A 25458-nucleotide genomic window follows, 5' to 3' on the forward strand; every position below is an offset into this window, starting at 1 on the left:
CCTACTATGTGTCAGGCACTATGCTAAGTGCTTTTTACAAATATTATCTCATTTAATCCTCACAATAACTTGGTAAGGCAGATGCTATTATTATCTCTATTTAGGAAACTTGAGACAGAAAGACTTGCCCAGGGGTCACACAACTGGTAAGTTTCTAGGGTTGGACTTGATGTCAGGTCTTCCTGACTCAGGTTGCCCAAATCTCTATCCACTGTGCCTCACATATATTCAACACTTAATATAATGATTATTTACATTCTTATACTATCCTTGACTTACTTTCTCATGCCTCTATGGTACGTATATAGGTCTGTCCCTCATACTTGAAAAATAATTCATCTTTGCCTCCTAAAATCCTTCTCCACTCAGCTGAGGTGCTAGCACCTTCATGAAACATTCCCCAATCCCCAGTATTCTTGTCCCTCAAATTTTCCTACAGCACCTAGGGGTCTGTAGTCTCTCCTTGACTCCTGTCAGAGTCAGCCTTGAGTCTGCATACCTACTATATATTACACCTCCCTTTTCCATAGCCCTTAAGATATTGCTGTAAATTGTAGTGGAGAGTGATTGACTTGGAATCAGAAAGACTTAGGGTTGAATCCCACCTTTGACTCCAGCTGTTGGAAACTGGGCAAGTCCATTTGCCAATTTTCCCCCAATAATGAGGATTACTTAGGATGAGCTCTGACCTTGAACAGAAGAAACTTTTCCTTAGTTGTATATCAGTTGAATGCTGGATTACATTACACAGCTTTCACTACTCTCATTTGTTGTGTTTTTAATTCTATGGTTTAAAAAAATAGTCATTACTGCAAAGAAACAAGTGGAAGTCATAGCTTTTAAAGAGCATATGTCAAAGGCTGTTAGAGACATTGCAATGTCTATTGGTGTGACAAAGTCAAGAGGTTTTTTTTCTATTGAAATTATGAAATTTTATTACCAAAATTAACTCAGCTTGATCTATCTGGGAAGATTTTCACATAGGTAGAAGATTTACAAAAGGCTGTTAAGTCTCTGACCTGGTCACGGGCATGCAGCAGGGACCAACAGGGCTTCGTTTGACATTTTCATTAAGTAGCTAGAACAAAGTCTACAGCTTTATGGATCATTCAAGCCTACTGTGACTGGAGCAATTGTATCAAAGTTCGAAAGAAAGTGTGGTCAAAGACGGAAAAAAAACCCCCAAAATGATGCCAAGCACTGACAAGCTATTGGCAGCTGGTGGGATTGTTACTGATTCCTCCACAGTGCAGCATAGCTTAAGTTGGTGGAAAAGTGAGAAGACCCATTTTAAAAAACTAACTTACGGAGGAAAAAAATACTTGTCATGGACTAGACAATACAAAGACCAGAGTGTTGAAGATTGGAAAAAGGTCATTTTAAACTTTTTTTTTCATTCAAGGCTATACCAAAATCACTGCCAGAATTAGTCTAGACATGCCCCTACAAATCAACAAGTATTTATTAAGTGCCTATTATATGACAGGCACTGTGCTAAGCACTAGGGATATAAAGGCAAAAATAGTACCTGCCCTCAAGGAGCTCACAATCTAATTGTGGGGAGACAACACGCAAAATGTACAAATAAGATAGAAGTACAAATATATGTATATGCAGTAAAAACATATATACATACATATGTACATATCCAGAAAACTGAACTGGATGTGAAGAGAGCTTTTGCAAAAATAATCACACTTGGCAAGTTCTAATGAGTGCATGTTGAGAGGATGTATGCAGAAGGTGGGAATTTTAGCTGAGGTTTTAAGGAAGCCAGGAAGTAAGACTAAAATATCTACCCTCCAAAAAATGTTTTTGTTTTTTTTAAACTTCTAATAAGCCTAGAGATCTTATTTCCATTGAGAGAATAATAAAATCCGATATATTGCTATACTGAGAAGCATAATTATTCTGGAATTACAGAAATTCCCAAATAAAGATGGAATACTGCTACATGGCATTGTACCACACTACACATCATGAAATATTAAGAAAATTTCCCAAGACATGGAGCTAAACACGCTTCATTGGCTGGAGAACCCAACTGACTTAAGTCCCACTGAAAAAGCTATGATCAAGGCTAGATTTGGGAAAAAAAAAAAAGAAATAAGGACCATTCAAAGGTACACAATGTCCAATGTGGCAAATATGGTTTCCTTATGAAGGATCAAAGAATATGCATCAAAATCTTATGACGTCAATGCCAAATAGTGTAAAACATGTGACTGGAGCAAAAGCACACATTGCATATTAATTTTTTTTAGATGTAAAATTTGTAAGGTTTACTATAGGTCACAAATTGAATGATTTTACTTTGTCCTAATTAATTCACACACCAGTATAGTATCTACTCCTCAGTGTTATGAGGCTTAAATGAGGATTGATGCATTTTGTAAAGTACTTTGCAGACTTTAAAGCACTACACACACACACCCCACTTCTCAGTTATGCTCTTTGGGGGCAGGGCTATCTTTTTCCATGAGCATTATGAAGCTTAAATGTTTATAGGACTGAATTCCTGACAAACAACTCTGTATCACCTGTTTTTCTGCTCACCCATGGGTAGAATGGTTTCTTGCCACCTCCATCACTTGAAGCCCTTTCCTTCCTTCCTTCAATGCCCAATTCATATGCAATCTCTTCCAAATAATCAATCAATAAACATTTATTAAGCACCTACTAAGTGCCAGGCACAGTGCTAAGCACTGGGGATACAAAAAGAGGCAAAAGAGAGTTCCTGCCCTCCAGGAGCTCACAATCTAATGGGGGAGACAGTATGCAAACAAATATATACAAACAAGCTATATACAGGATAAATAGGAAATCATTAGCAAAGGGAAGGCACTAGAATTAAGAGGGTTGGGAAAGGCTTCCTATAAAAGATGGGGACTTTATAGTTGGGACTTAAAGGAAGCTAGAGAAGGCAGCAGGTGGGTTAAGGAGGGAGAACATTCCAGGCTTGGGGAAGACCCAGAGAAAATGCCCAGAGGTGAGAGATGGAGTGTCTTGTTTGTGGAACTGCCAGGAGGGTGTCCCTGGATCAAAGAGTACGTAACTGGTACTGAAGTGTCAACTGGAAAGGAAAGAGTGGGATAGATTATGAAGAGCTTTGAATGCCAAGAAGAACATTTTGAAATTGATCCTGGATGTGACAGGGAGCCAGTAGAATCTGAGTTCGAGGGAGGGGTGGTGGTGATATGGTTGGACCTGCACTTTAGGAAAATCACTTTAGCGGCTGAATGAAGGATGGATTGGACTGGGAGACTTGGGGCGGTCACCAAAGCCACCAACTGGCTTTGGCAATTACCCACGTGTGAGGTGATGAGGCCCTGCACCAGCGTGGTGGCAGGGTCAGAGAAGAGAAGGGGGCATGGGGCATATACAAGGAATGATGCAAAGGTTGCGGCAACAGACTGTATATGGTGGGGTGAGAGTGAAGAATCCAGATGACTTCTGGGAAAGATTGGAGTCTAGAGACTTCCCTTATCTACTACTCCTCCTCCAACTGAAGTGACTTCATTATGCAGCGCCTGGATCTTGGCAGTTATTTCACTCCCTCAAAACAGTAGCTTATGGATAAGCATTCAAGCTCCTACTATGTGAAAAGTGCTATGTTAGCCACTGGATCAACAAAGACTGGAAATCCCTGCCCACAAAGAACATTCCACTGGGGCAAAACAGTAAGTACATAAAAGGTATAAACAAAATATATACATGATACTTTTGGGTGGAAAGGCACTAAACTGGGGATAATCTGGAAAGGATTCCTATAGGTAGCAGTATTTGAGCTGACCAGGGAAGGGGATTCAGGAATTCTAAGACACAGAAGTGAGGCGTGCATTCTAAGTGTGGGGGAATAAGACCAAGGTACACATTCTGTGAAGAGGAGAAATGTGTCATTAGGCAGGGGTTGTATTGCGAGTCAGATTGAAGGACTTTCAAATAAGTTTATACTTGATACTAGTAACAGAAGTCTCCAGAATTTGAGTAGGGCAGTGATATGGTTAGACCTGCACTTCAAAGTGAGTTGCAAATTCAATGAGGGAAGAGTCCTGGCGTCCAGCACCGGCCCCGTGCAGAAAGGTGTGGAACATAAGATCTCTTAAAGGGGATTCTTTGCCTTGACTAGATGGAGGCGAGGTTCACTCACCTGTTAATCCCAGGTAGCTAATCGCAACCATCCCCATTGGGCCAAAGCCTTTTGGGGGTCAAAAGCACTTAGTGTTGGACTTGGACCCGAAATGTTCAGTCTTCCAGGGCTCAGAATGACTGACCGCTTACAAATGAGATTAGACAATCAATACCTGTTGGCTTGACCTCTTCCAGCAGACAAAGACATACTTTAAACAAGGAGAGGACAATGCAAAAGAACTGTCAAGATTATGTGAAGACTGAGTGATCTAAGGCTGCCAGGGCCAGGTACAAGCAAAGGAAAGAGAGTAATGCTTTTCTTTGGCACCCACTCCTCCCTTCCAATTCCCTTTGGCTAACCTTGGATCCTGGGCCTACCACACCTTCCTCTCAATCAAAACTTACCACTCTTGTGGCTCAGACCTCCAGCGCCTTCCCTGACCTACTGTAGGTAAGAAGTTGATTGTGAATAGGTCACAAAGTTGATGGATGACAGTGCTTTAATGCTACCCTTCGCAGAATTTCTCTACTTTAACTGGAAATACCTTAACTGATTTTGAAATGGCAGGCAACTTAGGAAGCCCAGTGGGGCAACATTTCTAGCAAAGAGAGCCTTCAAAATGTACCAGCTGCTCTAATCATAGGATTTAGAGTCAGAAGGCACATATCTGGTCTAATGCCCTCCCTCATTTTACATATGAGGAAATTCAGGTCTTTCTGAGAAGCAAGCAGTGTGTCCCACGTCAGCCCAATGTGAAAGTCGAGTTTTGAACCTGTTTTGGGATAACAAATCCAGTATTCTTTCCACCACACGACAGAGCTACATTTATGCCCATTATGGAGATAGAAGGCCAGCTTGCCCGTGGCAAAGATCACTATAGGAAGAGGTATCCAAGGAAGACTTAGCTAGGGCATCAGAGAACACCCCAAAACTTGATGGACATAAAGAAGACAGCACTATAGAGGCTGAAGCAACAGTACTGAGGTGAAAATGGTTGGTAATTTGAACAAGAAAAAGGGCAGAGTATGCCCTCCCCCTTTTTACATATGAGGAAATTCAGGTCTTTCCAAGAAGCAAGAGGGCCATGAAGATGAGATTGATCCTGGTGATAAGAGGCATTATTTTTTGAGCAGGGGAGTGACACAAAGAAAACTTTTAGGAGAAAATGGATACAGAATAAGAGCATAGATCAATGGAGGCATCATTGGGCTGGAAATCAGAAGACCTGGGTTCTAGGTTCAGTGTTGCCACTAACTGGCTACCAGAACATGGCCAACTCATCAAGGAGAGGGTGGAATCAGATGATCTAAGGCAGGAGCAAAAATGGAAACTTCTCTAATATGAGGAAGACAGACAGCCATAGATTCCAAAGTGAATTGTTAGTTGTATGATCAGAGGCAAGTAAAAACTACCTCGGTTTTTATCAGTAAAGTGATGATAATACCTCAGGATACCTAAAAAGCGGCTATGTTGTGGTCCAGTAACGTCTGACTCTTAGTGACCCCATTTTGGGTTTTTTCTTGGCAAAGATACTGGAGCGATTTGCCATTTCCTTCTCCAGCTCATTTTACAAATGAGGAACTGAAACAAACAGGGTTAAGTGACTTTTCCAGGGTCTCACAGCTATTAAGTGGCTGAGGCCAGATTTGAACTCAGGAAGGTGAGACTTCCTGACTCCAAGCCCAGCACTCTATCCACTGTGCCACCTAACTGTCCACAAGTGGTTGTGGGAGGAAACATTTAATTAATTACTCAAATAGAGTAGTTAAAAGTTTATAACCAGCGATCATAAGCCCCAAGAGAGGGATCGAAGATGATGGGTATAAGAGGCAAAGAACACCTTTCAGCCAAGGGGCAAAGTTTTAGCATCCATTTAAGAAGTTTGGTAATTAGGCGACGTGTCTACGAAGGCTGCTCAAAAGCTGCCTCCCCAAGGTGATGACTAGATTATAAACAGGCCGATTCTCTAGCCCACTCTTTTCCCTATGTGTCCTTTTGATTCTTCATCTGCAAATAAATCATTTTTGCCCTAGCACCATCATAGGTAGCAATGTACTTTCCATTGCATTACATTGTAGGGACAGGAATGAGTCCTGGGTTTCTAGTCTCACAATGGCCAAGTTACACTCACTCTGTCTGTGCATTAACTTCCTCCCTGGTAAAATAAGGCGATCTAAAGTCTGCAGGAATTTCATCATTCTAGAGCATGCATGAGAACAATAAGCCCAGAGAAGACAAGAGCATTCAGGAAGGAAAGCCCAGGCTGCAGTTATGCAAGAATACACTCCTTGCATATTAGTTCTGGAGGGCAGGACAATGATCAATGGGTACATGTTACATGAAGAGGAAGAGTTATCAGTTCACTATAAGAAATTAACTTTCTAACAATCAACTAAGTCCAGCAGTGGCTGCCTTGCTAAACAGTGAGCTCCTATTCACTGAAGATACTCAAGCTAAGGCTGGCTGACAATGCATTTTCTTCTTCCATATTTCTTTTCTCTGAAGTCTTAGTTAAAGCAGTGGAAAAATGGGAAGGAACCTTTTTGCTGAAAGTAAAGATGAATAAACCTAAGATGAATGTTAATGGAAGGAACTAGGGCTTGCTGATCCATTTCCTCCCACTGAGAAAATAGCAAAGGCGGGGCAGGGAAGTGAGATGAAGAGTATCCACTATTTTGTATCTTTTGCATGATTTTTCAAACAGGTCGGAATTCACTTGGCACCTACAACCTCAAGAAGGGATGAAAGTGAATTAGAAGGGACAGCTCAGTTTCACCTTCCTCCTAGAACAGACATTGCTGGTAGCCCCAGTGAGGAAGAAAAAGTAGGAGTGAAAGTTTTAGTGAATAAAGACCAATTACCTCCCATGGTACAGCCTCTAAACTAAGGCTCCCCGTCACCATCGTTCCACTGGTCATGGAAATGTGGTTATACGTAAGTGGATATAGGTGTAAGATCCACAAAAATGGAATTCCTACAAAGCTGCTGAGAGGATGGGGGCTGGAGCAGAAGAAACTTCATGGCTGTAATGAAGAGCAATGTCAGCTGAAAAGGGGAGAGAGACCCTGGAGGACCAAGCTATTGAGACAGAAGTGCTCTGATAGTTTTGGCTTTTGCTGTGATAAAGGTCCAGGAGGCTCTGGAAATAAATAACACACCAAGTTACAAATGTCAACCTCGTGAGTCATACGGGAAGGAACAGGTTGATTGCTACCTGGAGTAAGGTTAAAAGTACAATATAAACCATTGTCTTACAAAACAAAAGGAACTTAGCTAATGAGGCAGAGATATCTGGCAGGAAGACCATAGAGACCCAAAGTTCAACAAGGAAAGGAAGTACTTCAATTTTTTCTAGTAGTTAGGGCCAAGAAAGGGAGCTTGTCATTTTGTACACAAGAAAACTGACACATCATATGAAAAAGTTGGTATAGTGGTAAGAATACTGGACCTGGAGTTGACCTAAGTTCCAGGCCTAGCCCTTCTGCCCTGCATGGACAAGACCCTATTTAACTTGAGCCTCGGGCCACTCCTGCAAAATGGATAATATGTAAAATCAGGTGGGTCACCAACAGATTTAAGACTGAAGTGTCAATGAAGATCCCCAGTTCTCCTGAGAACAGAAAACTCCTGGGACCTAACCATTAAAATCAATCAAATACTCCAAATCAGAAAGAAATCATCTCAATTATGACACTTGAAGGTAAAGGTGCAATACGTTAAGTGCTTTTGTGCTTAAACTGAGAAAGTCACAAGAAAGATTTGAAGGGGAAAGCACTAATGTCAAGAGGTAACAAATGACCTACATGGAGTTAGTCTGACTGCCGCACGGAGGGGAAAAAAAAAAAAAAAAAAAGGAAAGTTATCATCATGCCCACAAGGGACAGCACAGAAAGGCTGATAAAGCACGAATGGGGCCAAGCACAGTCATGAGCAGAATCTTGAGTGGAAAAGCATGGGTGTTGAACAAGAGGATGAATTTGGACTGGAATCCTACCTGACAAACTCCTAACCACTTCTTCGGGACTAGACTGTTTTTCAAGTTAAGCCTGACAGCTGGCCTCCTAACCCTTATGTGACATGAAAACCATAGGCAAGGGAGGAATAAGGCTAAGCGATGCAGACAACCTGGCTCTTAGTGAATCTTTGCAGCAAGGCTGAGGAACCACATTTAGGGACTGACAGATGACACTAATTAGGATGACTGAGATTAAGACTACCGAGGAGCTACAAGTTTGAAACACAGGATTAAACTTCTAAAAATGACAAGTACATCCAGGGAAAAATAAAGAGACTCAGTGGGAGGAAGAAGTGATGTGAGTTTTTTAAAAGCAGAGACTGTCTTTCCCCACGTTCTGTACAGATCAGGGTACACTGTGGGCGCTTGGGAAATGTTAAACACCACACAACACAGAAAACACAACAGAGTGACAGCGGGTCCCAGGCAGGGAACTGGAAGGGGTGCCCAACGTCCTCACCTGCCTCCTCCTCAGATGCCTGATGAATTAAAGAATAATAGACATTTCCCCCACTAGAGTGTGCTCAGAGTATACCCACATTCAAGTTCATGGCACCTCATTACCAGGCGTAAGACAACAGGACGAGGCAAAGAGAAATGTTTATGTCATACAGCTAATGAGAACGGGGGAGCTTGGCAATGATTTTCAACGATTTTGAACAAGGCATTGATGATATTAGTCAAAGTTTGAAGATCAGACACAAGGAAAAGAGGAATTCTCCCTGTTACGTTAGGCCGAGGTCTAACTCAGAAGAACGATAAAGGCAGAGACATCAAACATCAAAAGTCCTCCCACAGAAAGGTAGCTGCAACTCTCGTGGAGATGACCCTGACAAGAAGGCTGGCGCTAAGTGCTGAAGCCAATGGCAGAAGGGCAACTCATCACTCAGTAATGGAATTGTCCTCTGAGACATCTCACTGTCAGCAAGGGACTTTGATTAGCCCCTTCTGCTGTCTCACCGATGCCAGACTGTGCTACGACCACCTCTACTTTCTGGGATCTTCTACATTCCTGATTCTCAATGGATTTAAGATTCCTACAATCTGGTGGCTTGGATCCTCAACTACATACAGGGCTCTTTCATCCCAAGTTTTGTGACTCCTCTGAAGGAGTGGGTATTAGGAACAAAGAGAGAATAAGAGCTGCGATGGTAATACGGACAGAAACGCTTCTTGGGATTTGGCATTTCAGACCTGGAGAGAATTCATTAACATGAACACATTCTTCTCCCCCAGCAAACTCCACAGGAATTCAGCATGTGGCATGCCCCTCAAAATCCAAGTCATTTTGTGGGCTCTTCTCCACATGCTGGAGCAGGCCCTGACTTCCCAGGAACACGACATGCCATCTGAGGGCAGAGAAGAAAACAAGAGCCTGGCAGCTTTGCCAGTGGCAGCTGGAGAACAGCTTGAAACAAGTCTGGGGATGACAAAACCCTATCAAGCCAGGAACTGAGTTCTTACACAGCTCAAACGAAACTAGCTGTCTAGAGCACATGTTAATCCATTATTATTTATTAGCTGTACAGCAGTATAATTCACCTTCCCAGCTTTCAAACCCCCATTACATATTTTATTACAGTTCTCATGTTGGCCTTCTAAAATAATGAAAAATATCACACAGTACAGCGAAGTACAAAAATGCATCAACCTAGAGTCTGATAGCTATACTCATAGCCTTTCTTAAAAGCGATACATAGAAGAAAAATTTGTTTGAAATCAGCAAGACTCTATAAAAAGCTTACATTTTTAACATGACAGTCCATATACAAGCATCATTTGTTTTGAAAGTTGTGTTTGTTTCACATTATTGTTTCTTTTTAAGATCCAAAATTTAAATTACTGACCTAGCGAAATTTCCTGGCCCAGGTTTTTCAAGGGCTACCATGACCCACTTAAAACCGCTGTTTTTGCCTTAACAGAGGATTTGTAAAACACAAAAATACCGCTATAAAACGGAGCAAAGAAAATGTAGATCTGAAATCATAACAGTTAATTATACAAGGTTCCAATGCCAGTTCCATGTGCTCGGAATAAAAATCGTTCCACGTGGACTCCCATTATTCAGCAAGCAATAGTCTGGGTACCTTCTTCTACGTGATTGTGATCCATTAATTTTTTTTTCCGACATTTACATACTATTGAGTCTGTTGTAACTTAATTTGTAAGTTAATTAAAATGCTGGGTTTCTTAAACTGCACTTCTTTCCAACCTCTTAATTAATGGAAAAGATTAAAATGTAAAAAAAACAAACAAAAAAAACCCAAAACAAAACAAAAAACCAAAAACAAAAACCAGGTATTTACAAGCTTGACCATAACAGATGCTTTGCTAAGAAAGCAGCAAAGTGTTCAGGACAGAAATCAATCATAGCATGCCATATTACTGGTGTGCAGCTAACTCCAAGCCATAGGGAGTCAGGGAAAAAGCAAAAATAAAAATGGTTTAAAAGTCTAGGACCCTCCCAAGTTTGCATTTACAATTAAAAACTCTTCTAGGAAGGGGGCGTAGAACTTTGGGAAACCTTGGTGGCAATTCCGGAGTGGTTTACCATAAGGGCTTCAGTGAAGGGCTTCAACGTTTCCATTTCCATCTATCAAAACTGGTTACACGTAAACATGGTCTTTGGACCATCACTGCAATGTTGATCTCAAATTTCATCGCCAACCCCCTCAAGGACTCAGTGTGTATTCTAACGTTCCATGATCTGCAATGCTAACATCAAACAGCAAGTTCTAGTTAAATCACATTTTCTACCATAATCTTTGAAGTTTAAGTTCCCAGTATGTTTGGTAAAATGGTCTAGAATGATGCATTTCCCAAAGCCAAGAAAACAAAAGAACAAGAAGACAGCAAGGCTGAGCCGTTTAAACACAGCCCAGGCCAGTCCAGTGGGCAGAGCCTTCCTCCATCACCGGTCCATCATGCTCAGGATCATCTCTGGAGTGAGATCTCCATTGGGGGCTTCTACTGTGGCAGACGGGGGTTCTTCTTCTTCACCTTCCACCGTTTCTGCATCAGGCTCTTTTTTGACTTCCACTATAATGTTTTCAATTGCACCAGTGTTCTGGTCTTCAACCTGAATGATTGCTGTAGCTAATGGGGAGAATAGAGAGAGACAAAAAACAAATGTCAAGATCCCCTCCCATTTGTTTCTCTTGTTAAATATAACCACTGAATAGGAAGATATCTCAAAGGTGACCTCAACTGGCCTCTTCTTGAACCAGTATCCCTGAGAAAAAAACAAAAAACACTCAAGGGAGTGGGCCCTCGCTACTTCAGGGGGTGTCCCTTTAGGCTTTAGGAGGGGTCTGACTGATAGAAAGTCGTTTTTTTACACTGAGTCTACACCTGGCCCTCACTAATTCTTCCTTCTGTTCTGTGAGGTCAAGCAGAACAGTCTTACACACAAGAGGCCTTCAAATACCTCAAGAGGTCTTGTGTTCCCGCCCAAGCCTCTTCTTTTCCAGCTAAATATCCCCAGCTCCTTTAACTCCAACAGATTCTTAGATGGCATTGTTTCTAATCTCTTTATACTGAGTTCCCTGGTTAGTACAGAGTAAAAACAAAAAAACAGTGGAGTAAAAATACCCTGACAGCATGGTACAGAAGAGACACAGGAAAGGGCCAATATAAGACACTACCATGTCCAGAGTGGCTCTGTACCAGTTAAAACCACGTCAATTCTAAATAAACGTGGATGTAGAGAGAACACACAGAACATGCCCTAGTTAGTAAAAAGGTTCTACATGGACTTCTTCCATTATTTAGCAAACAGAGGCTGGGTACCTCTTTCTACTCAAATGTGACCCATTACTCTTCCTTTCCAACACTTACGTACTAGTGAATATTGGTATCTCTGGAAACAAACTGTTATATCCCAGGAAGTAGCAAAGAATGGAACTTCACTATCTGCTTAATTAAAAATGCTTCTTTTCAACAAGTCCCAGCCTAAATCAATCAATAAGTATTTATTAATACAGAGCATATGGAAAGAGAATCAGGACAGGGGCTGGAACTGAGGTTTCAGTGAGACAGAGAAATTCCCAGATGAGGAAAGTCCCCCTTATCAATGCAGGTTGGCATCTTCTTCGCAATTTTAAGAGTCTTCAGAGAATTGCTCAGGACCCTGAGAAATTGAGTGACTTGCATTCAGGGTTGCGTAAAGCCAGTCCATGTTAAAGGTGGGACCTAAGGCCAAAGCTTCTGGGCTCTGAGACCAGCTGTCCATTTACAATGCCACAGCTGCCTTGATACAGGAAAAATACAAAGAAATAAAAAATACTTAAGTACAAGATCCTTTGGGAAGAGGGCAGCAAGAAGTTGGGGGTGAGGGCCGGGAGAAGGAGGATAAGGGAAAGTAAAATGCTGATAACCACCCACAAACACTCCACCCTGAATGTTAAAATTCTTAGTTTGCTTTGGCAACCAAGTCTGTTTCATAGCTGGCAATGGAGGTGAAGCCATTTGAAAGAAAATTCCACCTACTGAGGCAGGACTAAAAATCTGTTTTCCTGGCTTTCCATGTTATACAGAACAGCTGCTACAGCCTTCTTAGAACCCCCTAAAACCCAAGCTTTTATTCATACTTTACAGGGAGAGATGGGGTAGTTCTGTTTTATAATTAACCACCTACTTCACCACTACCACCCAGGAGACAAGAGGAAAAATTCACTCACAATAAGAGTTCAAGTATAGGCTAGATAATCACAATGTAGAGATAGTCTAAGATGATAACAGGTCCATTTATAGGCTAAATGCCTTCAGGTGCCTTCCAATTCAGAGTTGGTGCATAGAGAACATTCTTGTGTGTGGAAGGTGAAGGTGAGGAGGTGGTAAAGGCAGTGACCTTAAGTACAAATTATACCCTCTATTTCCCTGAAAAAGTGATCCCTGTGGCTTAAAAGAGATTTTCAAGCAATTAAAAGAAGGCCAGAGAAATTAAAACGATGGAAACAGATGAGTGATGCCTGCTCTAAGTCCTCTAACATTCCATCAGCTGCATACTTTTATGAATGTAAAAAGGAGCTGGAGCTCACACAAAAATCAAGGCATTACCCTCTGAAACCATTTCAGAGCACAATTTTACACAGAAGACTGGTTCCCCTTAAGAAAATTTCAGAAATATCAGAAGAAAAAAAACGGGAGGGGGTGGGGGGAAGAGAAGAGTTGTTAACAACTTCTCTGGCTAACTTAAGTGGTTCTTAGGTCCATTTTGCATGCATGGTTATTCCCAAAGACTCTATGCATACACACATATACAGAAATGGTCATCTAAACAGATGTATAGACTTAGAACCTATACATCCTTCTAACTTGAACCCTACATGTAAAGCTAAGACCGTGCCTCCTCCGGCCCACCTCTCCAACATTTTACTATCAAACTCCCGTGACAGAGAAAGGCCCTACACAGAGTGGCAATGCGATCTGACAAGGTTCCCATCTGTGTAACAGCACAAAATGTTCTTCTTCACAACAGGAGGATGGGATTAAAAGCTGTCTAGAAGTGGGGGTGTCATTTTTATGGTAAATGGGTTCAAAAAGCAGAACAAGCCCCCCACCAACTGCTGCCACACAGGGTGGTGGCCAGTCTGTGAGTCTAAGGGAGACCCCAGCCCCGGCTGCCTGAGTCAGGGGCAGTAACTCACGCTGGGTTTGCTTAGGCTGGCTGGCCTTGCCCGGCGGCCTCCCTCTTCGCTTTTTGGCAGGTGGTGGGGCTGGAGTCACAGGCTGAACTTCTGGTTCGGCTTCAATTTCAACGGCAGTTTCTTCCTCATCCTCATTGTCATCCAGGTCTGGTTCAGCATTTTCTTCTTGCAAAATTGTGGGGTGGAGAAGGGGGAGGGGATTGGAAGAGTGAGAAAGTGGAAAAAATATTTATATGAATTATCTTTCCTCTACTGGACAAGTCCTTTGGGGTGTGTGTATGTATAACACTCTTGTGGGGTTTTTGTTAATATCATCCAGGCAGACTCATTTGTACCTGAACCTGCAAATTCATTTGAATTCTATATTGCTCAAGTTTTATAACGCCAGATGGAAAAGAGATACAAGGTTCAAACTCAGCAAAGCATACAATTGAAGTACCACTGGTTTCCAGACTTATCTGATCCCATAGAACTAGAGAGCTGGAAAGAGACCTTAAGAGATTATTTAGTCCAACCCATTCATGGCATGGCTAACGGAGGACAGTGAGCGAGCTTTCTGAACAGCTATAGGAGATAAGATGGATACCAGTAAATGAAGACAATGGTGGCTACTTTCCTGGATCAAAGGGCCAATGTTACTTGGATGGGACAATTCACATACACAGTCTGAATTTCCCACACAATTTCTTTAAAAACAAACCAAAAAACCCCCCTTAAAATACCTAGAAAACATACTTGTATGGCTCTCATACAGCCTATTCATTACACATCTAATTAATATGGCGCAGTGGACATGTTTGTACACCAATCTGAACACTTCACACATGGCACTAGAGTAAAGTCGCTCTTCTCAGAATGGTCATAACTGGTAATAGCAAGCACCACATCACAATAAATATTCCATGTGGTAGAGAGGTATCTGGTCTATGTTGAGGCAGGAGCAGGCAAAGCTCTTACCACTATCGGATGACTCCTCTTTTTTAGAGCGCATCTTTCTTTTCCTCCCACGCTTGCCTTTCTTGGTTTCACCTCCATTTTCTCCATCTATACCATCTAGACCAGTACAATTGTCAGCATGCCTTGCCATTGTGTTCTAAACAAAAGGAAGAAAAACCAAGCATTTGACTAATGCAATAAGCCACAGAGCAAGATCGTCACACTTTTTTTTTTTTAAAAACAAAATGCAAAGAGTCAGAACAGTCTCTTTATTTTCATAGAAAAGAGGGAGACAACAGTCATGAAGACACCCTGGATGAAACCCTAACATTTACTCACTATGTCTGACTGTGGATAAATCTAACTTGCAAAATGAAGATAACACTAGGACTGCCTACCTCACAAGGTGGTTTGGCTAAAAGAAAAGTAGAGTGTAAACTTCAAAGTACTACAGAAATATTGGCTTGGATTATTTATAAAAAGAACTCTAGGCATTTTACATTAAGGACGTAGGTACACAAGTTCTAAATAAATCCAATTGATAGAGTCTACTAATATCAAGTAGGAAAGAATTCACCATTAGAGGAAATGTATTAGAAAAGGAAAACTCAGCACTTACCCGGCGCGTAAATGTTTTACCACACTTAGAACAGACAAAAGCAGCAGGGACAAAGTTTGGGTCATGATAGCGTTTGAAATGCATATCCAGAAGCTGTTTCTGGCGGAAGGTCTTGTCGCAGTGACTACAGGCATAGGGCTTCTCTCCAGTATGCGTTCGTTTGTGCATTATCATGTGCCGTTCCTGAGAATAAGAAAATGGTCTCAGAAAGTATCGTCTGCTACTAAATTAAAGTATCTGACAGACCTCTCGAATTTAAGTCTCAGCATCCACTGAGCATTTTTAGCTAACACTTGTTGAGGAAATAAAGGAGATTTTTTTGGGGTATGTTCTGAGGACACATACAGTCAAAGGTTCTTCACTGTACTGGCGGTCACTCGAATAATACAAAGTCCCAACTCAGCTCAAGTTTTCCTCTGTCACATAACATTCCAGTTTTCCATTTCTCTCCCCCCCAAACTCCTGTCCCTTTTTCAACTTTTCTAAACTTCTTTCCAATTCTGTACTTGTTTCCACATAACTTGCTTAAGCAGCCCTTTAAAGTGGCCAAAGACTGCATTTTGATACACCTTTTCTCTTCCTATGTGATATAAACAGGACCATTATATACACATGAGCAAGAGAGGCAGTGAATGCTTCTTCACCCTCTTGGGAACCCCTCAAAGAGTACCTGTCTGCATGCATAGTCGCACTGGTCACACTTGAAACGCTTCTCATTTTTGTGGGATTTCTGGTGCTGAATTAGGGCATATCGCTCATGAAACACAGCATCACAATAACGACATTTCTTGCCCTGCTCGATGTAGGAATGCTGCTTTCGCAAATGGACACCTGAAAGAGTATCAGTATAAACTTTGATGCATAAAACAAAAAGCAAATGAACACTATTCTAGTGAATATTTAATCCCTACGCTAAAGGCATTTCTTTAGCTAGCTGACTTTAACCCACATTTGTAGAATAACAGCCTACATATGTTGTACTTTAAGATTCACAAAGCACTTTCCTCACAACAAGCATATGAACAAGCATTATCTTCTACTTACTGGGTGAGGGAACTGGGATTTAGACAGAAAACGCCTTCTGCTAGAGAAATCTTCCAGAGGAACCATCCCATTTGAGAACCATTTCCCTCAAACCTCATTTAACACTCCATTTTTTATCTTTCTAAGGCATCCCCCATATAATGGTATATTATAATGGCATGTTTTGTCTCTCCTTAACTAGATTATAAACTTGAGAGCCCATACATTACCTAAACTTTGTATCTCCTTAATACCTACCACAGTGCTCTACTGAAGTAATTTATCAAATGGTATTTATTGGTGAACTGTATTCAGGGGTAAAACTTTTTAGCTTGAGTGCTACTTTCCATGGTCTATAAGAGCTGGAATTTTAGCCTAGCTCATCCCATTGCATCACACCACCTCCTGTGCTTTGTCTTACTGGTAGATTTTCTTTTTTGGGTGGTATACTTCCAATTAATTATTATAGGATGTAAGCAATTTGAGGGCAGACAGAGATCAAAGCTTGTATTTATTTTTTCTACAGTGTCCAAACATGATGCCTGATAAATGATCCAATTATCTGTTCATTATGTTTTTGTTTTTTTTCTTTTTTTTTTAAAAGATAACTTATTGAACTAAAATGCCATGTGGTACCAACCATAGCCTTGAGCTCTGAGTCAGTACTAGTTCTTGGGTTGAGAGTCTTACCTTGGATCAATCTCTGTAGGCTTGTTTCTTGTCTGTAAATGGGGCTAAATAACATGTATACTCCATAACCTCACAGGTTTGTGAGGATCAAGTGAGATATTGTATGTTAATGTTGTTTCTAGTTTAAAAGTTCTAGATTATTATTAAAGCTCCTCTACAATATCACAATTCTATATAATCATATCACATTACTGCTTTTTCTTTAGTAGGGTGTCAGTTTAGATTTCAGTTCCAATTTTTCAGTCTTCGTTAGCGAGATCATTTAGTTTATGAGCAAAAGAAATTACATTCAAAAAAAGGCCTATGTTATATCAAGAAGGCAGGTTCATTCTCTACCTCAATTAAAGGATATGTGAAAATACTAAATTGGATAGCATCTAAGAAACAGTTTTGGGTTAATTCTATAAAACTCTATTTACCACAAACTTTAGTAAGGAAACTGTCTAACTGTATACAAGCTCCTGTCTGAACAACATGTATTAAGTATGAGCATCACCACCTCCCTTAAGAGTCAGCAAAATTTTTAACTACGAAGAATATATTGACATAATATGCCAAGACAAGGCTTATAGTAAGGGCTGAATTCAGTTGTGACAAATATTTCACTTCCTGACAGGACCTGACTCTTAACTGGGAAATGGTCTGATGAAAATGTATTTTTTCTTCTTTTTCTATGCCTAGCTCTGGCCATGTCACTCTTCTGCACAGAAATCTTATAGGTTTCCTTACCTCCTGAGTCAGATTTAAACTCCTATCCAGCACTTCATGCTTTCCACAATCTGGCAACAACCGCTCTTTTTGGCCTAATTTAATTTTATTCCTGTCCCTGCACTCTTAAGTATCAGTTTCCTCTGATCCCTTTGCTGGAATTTCTCCCCATCCTTTATATCCTGACTCAAATGACAATTCCTCCAGAGGCACCAGCCTGTGTGAGAACCCTCAAATCTCAGTAAATACTTTGCTTTGTATCTTTCTAAGGCATCCTTGATAGAACTGCATATCATAATTTCATGTTTGTTATTCTCTAACTGGATTATAAATTTGAGAGCCCATATCTTACCTACACTTTGCATCTCCCTAATACCTACACAGTGCTCTGCTGAAGTAATTCATCAAATGGTATTTGTTCGTGAATTGTATTCAGGGATAAAACCTTTTAGCCTGAATGCTACTCTTCTAGGAGAAAGAGCAACAAAGCATTTATTTTCAGTAAAACCCAGGCATATGGACAAATGCTAGTTTGTAGCTTTGGGTCAGTTGGCTCATCCTGATTCTATTGATAATTATTCTAATGCTCATGTTTTCACATATTCCCCAGGGAGGACTTCTGATTAATAAGCAGCCGTAACCACTTACCCAAATCACTTTTTCTGGCTATGACAGTGTCACAATGTGGACAGTGAAATTTGGCCACATTCTCCGTGTGCTTCTGTAAGATGTGCATTTTCATTGTGCCACTCTGGGTAAACCGAGCATGACAAATATAACATTCATACGGCTTTTCACCTTAAAAGGAAACAATTTAACACGTTTGTTAAATTACTCTGATCATAAATTATGATGAGTATAAATAATCAAAGTTTCATAAACCACAAAACAATTAAGAAAATCTATTTGGGCAAGCTAATGTCTAGATTTACACCAGTTTTCCCAAGAATCTGAAGACCGTATTAGAACTCTTAGATCAATTGGCAGCTACCAATATTCTTTTATTTTATTTCTAGCAACTGTTAGAGAATTTAAATTTTTTTGTTCTCTGACCTTAGGAGTATATGATACTGGTGCTTATTAGAGGGGTAAAGGAAGATGAGAAGGATGACAGCCTAGAAGTTTTCCATACATTAGTAAATTGATTAAAAAACCCAACTAGACATACAAAGACCTCATCTTTCAAACAAGAATTCCACCTGGTGAGTTCAGCTGTCCTCTATAAAGTGCTAGGATGATGACTCACTGAAGGGTTATATATAAGCAGAACAAAAGGTTTATCAGGTTTTTCCATACTGCAAAGGCTTAAACATAACAACAGTGGCAGACTGCTTTCCAAGGATCATATTCTTCCTTGTTAGTAAGCTGGTCACTTGGGGATGAATCCTTTGGCTATGGTAGCACACAAATCAAAGAAAACACAAAATAGTTTTCAGTCCCAGGTGGCCAATTCCTGCTTCTGCAGTGAAAGGAGCACAAGAGTGGCAGGGTGGTGTCAAGAGTGTTAAGAATCAAGATACAGGCCATCTATAAACACTAATCTGGCATGTTGGTAAAGGAGAGATTTTTTGTTCAATGACCAAAGAGCAAATGTAGCGTGGGGGAACTTATGCACATCAATCTCAGCCTTCTTGCTCTAAAGGCAATCAGAAGTTAAAGGAAGTTACTGTTCAAGGGAAGAATGTCTCAAGTCCATCTTGGAGAGGCAAGCAAAGTTGCTGCCCAAGGTTGGTTTTATCTTGAGCCCAAAGGCAATAAGAAATATGATTTCATGGGATATCTGGTTGTGTTCTGCTACAGTGCTCATGGTAGTTATTTGCAAAAAGACTATTAAATAAATGCAATGGATAAGTCAGTATCTATCACAGAGGATGAAAGGAAAAGAAATTATTATTAAAAATTGCTAAGACTCTCTAAATTAAAACATAAACTTGATACTTGCTAACTCTAGTGCAAAGTGAATATGGACGAGGCTGGTGAAAATTATGTTGGAAAATGCATGCCTAGAATAAAAGAATAAGAGAGTTCTAAGACTTACTGACCACACAGAAGTTTCACAGCTATATATCATAAAGACTTTCTTTTAAACTTCTTTAATTAATTTATTTATTTTCAGTTTTCAATATTCACTTCCACAAGATTTTGGGTTCCAAATTTTCTACCCATCTCTCCCCTCCCCCCACCCCAAGATGGCATGCATTCTAAATACCACCCCCCTTTCCCCCTTCCCCTTCTATTTTCCTGTAGAGGAGGATAGATTTCTGTACCCCTTTGCCTGTATATCACACAAATACTTTCTTCAAGAATTGGAGGGCAGCAGACATGGTGAGCACAGACTAGCATTCCCCTTCCCTCCTAAGTGATTATATTTTGAGAGACAGAGAATGATTACTAATGGGGCCATCATTCCTGAACTTGCAGTCTGTGTATAACCAAAACAAAAAACCAGATTAATAAAAAGCTAGAAGCATAAAAATAAGACAGGATGTATAACACATGACTACGTGAAGAAGTTATTGAGGTTATAGAATGGATACTGCAAGGATATTGATCACAACGATTCATTGAGGGATTGTTGCTCTTGTGTGGTTGGTCAAGCCAAAATCCTTTCAAATGGTGATGGAGCTTATCTAGGAGTCTGTTCTGGGGCTTGAGTCTGTTCTGGGGCTTGATGCAAGTAGCACAATGTCATCCGCAAAAAGGAGCATCTGGAAGAACTCACCCTTTATGAGGAGCCCCCCTCCTTCAGCTTGGACTCTATCAGATCTCCTCTATAACAACGGCAAATACCTCTGGGGGACCATACATTTCCCTCTCTGGTGCTTTGCCTGATATTAATGACCACAAAGTTATCAAGGCCCAACTTTTGAATACTAATATTTTAACAGTGTTGCTGAATGGTTAAAAGTCATAGAACACTACAGTCTCCAAAGAAGTAAAAATAAGTACCATTCAGAGAAGTGGTGAGTAGGAGGAGGTTTTAGCACTTAAACAATAAGTAACTAAAAAGGATAACTGAAGTAAAAGATGTCTGAGAAAGGAATGAGTGAAAAAGATAAGCTGGTCACCTGGCACGCTTGAAGGATAACCCACCATGTGTCCACCAAAAGCCTAGAAATATCAGAAAGAAACAAAATCACAAACACACGGGGTGGACCTGCTGTGGCTAACTGATGGGGAGGATCTGGAGCAGAATTACAGGATGGGTAGGCAATCTGAATGGGATGTGATCTGCCTTATTGCTGAGTGACTCACACGATGAGAACATAGGTCAATCTGAATTTTAAAAATACCGAAATTAGACATTGGCACACATATTCATCACATGGTAGTTGTCCATTTGGCAACAAGTGGGTGAAGACTTCTCAGACAGATGATCAAGTGAAACAAACCTAACACCTGACAAAAAGCAGTTGATTAGTCCAGTCACAAGGGCAGCATACCGGAATGAGTCCTCATGTGTCTTTTCAGCTTGTATGTGTCCCTGCTGGCGTAACTGCACAAGCTACACTGGAATGGACGCTCTCCAGTGTGAGAGCGAATGTGACGTTTCAACTTGCTGACCTGCAACAAAAGAGCACCAAGTCATCAGCCTTCTCAGATACAAATCGCAATTTTAAGGACATTAAAAACAAATAAGCTCCAAAGTTCTAAATGATTGTTTTGCTTTCATATCACATCCTAACTATTTGTTGCCTTGTGCTTGTAAATGGACCATCACTTCACAGACCAAAACTCCAGATTAGAGCTGGTGGTCTTTTGACCACAATCTACTGTTTCCCTTTGTCTGGTGGTGATGCCTCTTCTAATCTAGTAAAAGTGGTCATGACTAAAACTAGATCCTAGGTCAGCCTTGTGCCCTTCTCCACTTTCTTAAGAACTCATTTATTTCCACGGTTTCAATGCCTGCCTCGGTAGGGCTAAACCTCGTGTCACACTGCAGTGCCAATCCCTCCGATGCTTCTTGCTGCCTCCAATTCCTATCTTCATCCTCTTCCCCCTCACTAATACAGTCATTTTCAGGTACAGACCTGGTCATTTGATTCTCCTACTCAGAATGTCTTCTAATAGCTTTATGTTTTAAAGTGCAAAAAGGTTGGATTCCTTACTTGACTTACTCCATTTCTGGTCTGCCCCTGCTATTATCAAGCAAACCCGAGCAGTGGCAGTATTTTCTGCCTTGTCCCCCATGCTTCACTTGCTTGCACCTCCAAAATCTTATTGACGTTAGCCATCTTCTCGGCCAACTAACCTACTTCTTTGCAGCCATGTTACGGGCCCTTTCAAGCACTTTAAAAAAATATACCTAAGAAGCCCTCATGATGGCAAATGCTATCCATATCCAAACAAAGAACCATGGAGCTTGAATGCAGATCGAAGCTTTCTATCGGCTGTTTTTTTCTTTTGTTTTGTTTTGTTTCCTCTTGCTGGTGGTTCCTCCTATTGGTTCTAATGCTTCCTTACAACATCACTAATGTGAAAATACGTTTAATATTTTAATTTTAACATTAATATGATATGTTTAATAGGAATGTATTCTTATAACCTATATCAGATTGCGCGCTGTCTTGGGGAGGGAGAGGGAGAAAAATTTAAAACTCAAAAGCTTATGGAAGTGATTGCTGATAGATCAAAATAAATTAAAAAGATTATGCCTAAGGAATGACCCCCACTAAAAGTTTCCCCACAAATTACATCTGGTTCCAAATGCTCCAACAACCCCTTGGCATTCAGATATTTCTAAATGGTAAAAATAAGATTTATTTATCTAGTGTTAGGAGGTTTGACAAATGCTTTCCTTCTTTCAACTTTGTAAGATGGATCATTTGAATGACTATCCCATTTTATAAATGAAAAAAGGGAGGTTCAGTAACTTCCTAAGGTCATACCAGGACACCCACAGAGTTGGAATGGGAACTGAACCTAAGTCTTCTGGCTCCAAGCTCAGGGTTTCAGATCCAATATACATCACGCTGGCTCTCATGGATAGTTAGAATTGTATTTATTTGTGCTCACATTACTATCATCTATCTGCCCCATCTCCATCATTAGACTAACTAACTTCAAAGCAGGTATTATGGTGAGTCTGCTCCTTGAGTAGCCCCAATTATAACTTTACACATGACAGCTGAACATTAGTCAAGGAACTACACCCTCACCCACTTCAGCTAAATTGTACCATGAGGTAAAAACAATTGGTGTGGTATGAAAGATTCAGAATTCATTTTACAGCTCTCTCCACCCCACCCCTACCAGATTCCAGTGACTACTCTTGGTGTTTATATACAATCAAGAATTAATTATTGGCAAATCCTAAATTAAGTGCTCAACATGCTAGCATTGAAGAGATCTGTTTAAAAGAGGACTGAAAAATGCAACCTCTACCTCAACACTAGCATAATCACACATGGAACACTTGAAGGGTTTCTCATGGGTATGTTTATAGCGTCGATGCCGCACTAATTCTCCACTGGTTACAAAGGCCATGTCGCAGTCTGGGCACTTATGAGGACGAGTACCTAAAAGAAAAGAACACAACAAACAAACCTTAGGAGATCCCCAATCAAGTCACCTCTGGTTTCCTCAGTACCATGACTTATTAAGAACCCACGACCGACAGAACGCTGTGCTAGGCTCTGGGGGAGATCTATTGTTTAGATAAGACACAGCCCCTGTCCTTGAGGAATTCAGGCTAGTTGCAGCACAGAGAGCTGTAATATACAATGCACGATAAAGACATGAAAAACGTTACAAGGCAAGACTACCATTGTTGTTCATGACTGAGGTCAGGGAAGCCTTTATGGAGCTGATGATGTGAGCTGGGCTTTCACAGAAAGTAACTAATCTCACAGACCTAAAACTGGAAGGGACTTCAGAGGCCCCGAGTGTGACCCCTTCATTCTGCGGATGGGGAAACTGTAGCCCAGGGAGGGGAAAAGACCTTTCCAAGATCATACAAGTCATGAGCATCTGTGCTCCTCCCTTTGTACCACACTGACTCTCTTCATCTTTAAAAGATGAGGACTCCAATAGGCTAGAGAAGACTGATGACATCACTACCAGATCAAAGCATGTATAAAGTGCTTTGTAAACCTTAAAAGTTCTGGACTGGTGCTACTATGGAGAACCACCATGGTGGGCCAAGCCAAAGGGGCATGCCAACACAGCCGTGGGTGAGTGTGATGGCGTCGAGACACAGCTGACACCCAGTACCCCTAGTTCAACTCCTCATAGCCTAGCCAGATGAGAGAAGAATAATTTATGGGAAGTCCTCTTGAACCTACCTATGATGAAAACCTCAATTAATCTGAGTGATTAGGTTTTAAATTTCACTTTCTGGCTCACTAATTGGTTTTAATCCTTGCTGTCAAACAATTCCACTGTCTTCAGAGCCCGTCCTGGCTTTGCTGGTTCAGCACCTTAAATAAATGAGTTGTATTTGCTGAGGCAGGATCATCCTTAAGAACAACCATGCTCAACACTAAGGAGAGAGACCTGCCAGAAATCAGAGGAACTGCAGGGTCTCAGGCCTGCTGGGGCTGAGGATGGCATCAAGTTCCAAACTTTAAAAAGTTGCTTGTTTTCTGGTGATTTGCATCTTTCTTCCACCACAAAAACAACACGTGGCAGGTTTCTAGTCGATTACAGTTTAACTGTCCATTTTTTGACCTATATCATAGGATTCAAAATTTTTAAAGTAGCACAGACTTTCCATGGGCTAAAGAGAGACGGCAGGAGCTACTGGTTATTCTCTTTTAAGATCTAGTCAACAGTTTCACACCCTCCTGAGGTTCTGGATGATTCTACAGACTTGCTGCTACTTAGCCTATTTCTTCTAGATTCAAGAGTACTAATTTTGAAATCTGCCATATTGCAGCCATTGGCAGCTAGGTGGCTCAGTGGGGTCTGCAGCCAGGATCTGGCCTCAAGACAATTCCTAGCTGTGAGATCCTGGCCATGCCTGCCCCAGCTTCCTCATCTGTAAAAGGGGGTCCTGTAATAACACCACCTCCCTCCCAGGGTTGCTGTGAGGATCAAATGAGATATGTGTAAAACTGCTTTAGCACAATGACCCTGGACATGGGGAGTTACCTCCCTGAAGTTCTCTTTTCTACTCTGTAAAAGAAGAGGGCTGGACTAAATGGCCTATATAATATCTTCCAGCTCTAAATCCTATATCCAAGGATAAATGAGGCGTTACCTGGACATAGAGGTGACCGTTGGTGCCAGAAGGGATAGCACCGATGGGACGGCTTTCCTGGGATCGTGGCTCTGGAGCCTGAAGCAACCCTGGGGCAGAGCCCACCCAGTCTAATCAGCGATGGCTGGCAAGTGAATTGCTCATGGTCACACAAATAATTTCAGGAGAAGGATTTGTATCCAAGTTCTGAGAGATCAGTGTCAGCGCCTCTAACATAAAGTTTTATTGACATCTTATAAGGGAAATGCTTGATAAACCTTAGGAGGTCTACAACAAGGTAAATATATTGCATCCAATGTTTTGCTGATTTATAGAAGCATGATGGAGTTGAAGTCCCAAGATTGCTGAGGGAATGCACAGTCCACATTTCCACATTAACTACAAGAACCCTTTCCTGGTTCTTCATCTTACCATTAAGTTGAAGAAGGAGGATGTAAGCCTGCACTTCTCCTACCTCCAAGTCCAGGCTCTTCTCATGCTCTGCCT

General features: G+C 41.0%; 1 protein-coding gene across 4 annotated transcripts in view; it reads right to left on the bottom strand.

Moving 5' to 3' along the window:
• Window positions 1-9635: 9635 nt before the first annotated feature.
• Window positions 9636-25458, bottom strand: part of CTCF (CCCTC-binding factor) — a 46400-nt gene continuing 30577 nt past the window's right edge. For 3 of the 4 annotated variants that reach the window (XM_027847669.1, XM_027847671.1, XM_027847670.1), the window contains 8 exons: window positions 23157-23290; window positions 21215-21335; window positions 18420-18569; window positions 16021-16181; window positions 15351-15533; window positions 14753-14888; window positions 13796-13960; window positions 9636-11243 (listed from right to left, as the gene is read on the bottom strand). In XM_027847669.1, the coding sequence (XP_027703470.1) occupies window positions 11059-11243; window positions 13796-13960; window positions 14753-14888; window positions 15351-15533; window positions 16021-16181; window positions 18420-18569; window positions 21215-21335; window positions 23157-23290 (1235 nt within the window). In that variant the 3' untranslated portion in view covers window positions 9636-11058. The remainder of the gene's footprint in view (window positions 11244-13795; window positions 13961-14752; window positions 14889-15350; window positions 15534-16020; window positions 16182-18419; window positions 18570-21214; window positions 21336-23156; window positions 23291-25458) is intronic. The other variant, XM_027847672.1, reaches the window with a different exon arrangement.

Source organism: Vombatus ursinus, unplaced genomic scaffold, assembly GCF_900497805.2.
Source record: "Vombatus ursinus unplaced genomic scaffold, bare-nosed wombat genome assembly UNPS02005286.1, whole genome shotgun sequence".
Taxonomy (NCBI): domain Eukaryota; kingdom Metazoa; phylum Chordata; class Mammalia; order Diprotodontia; family Vombatidae; genus Vombatus; species Vombatus ursinus.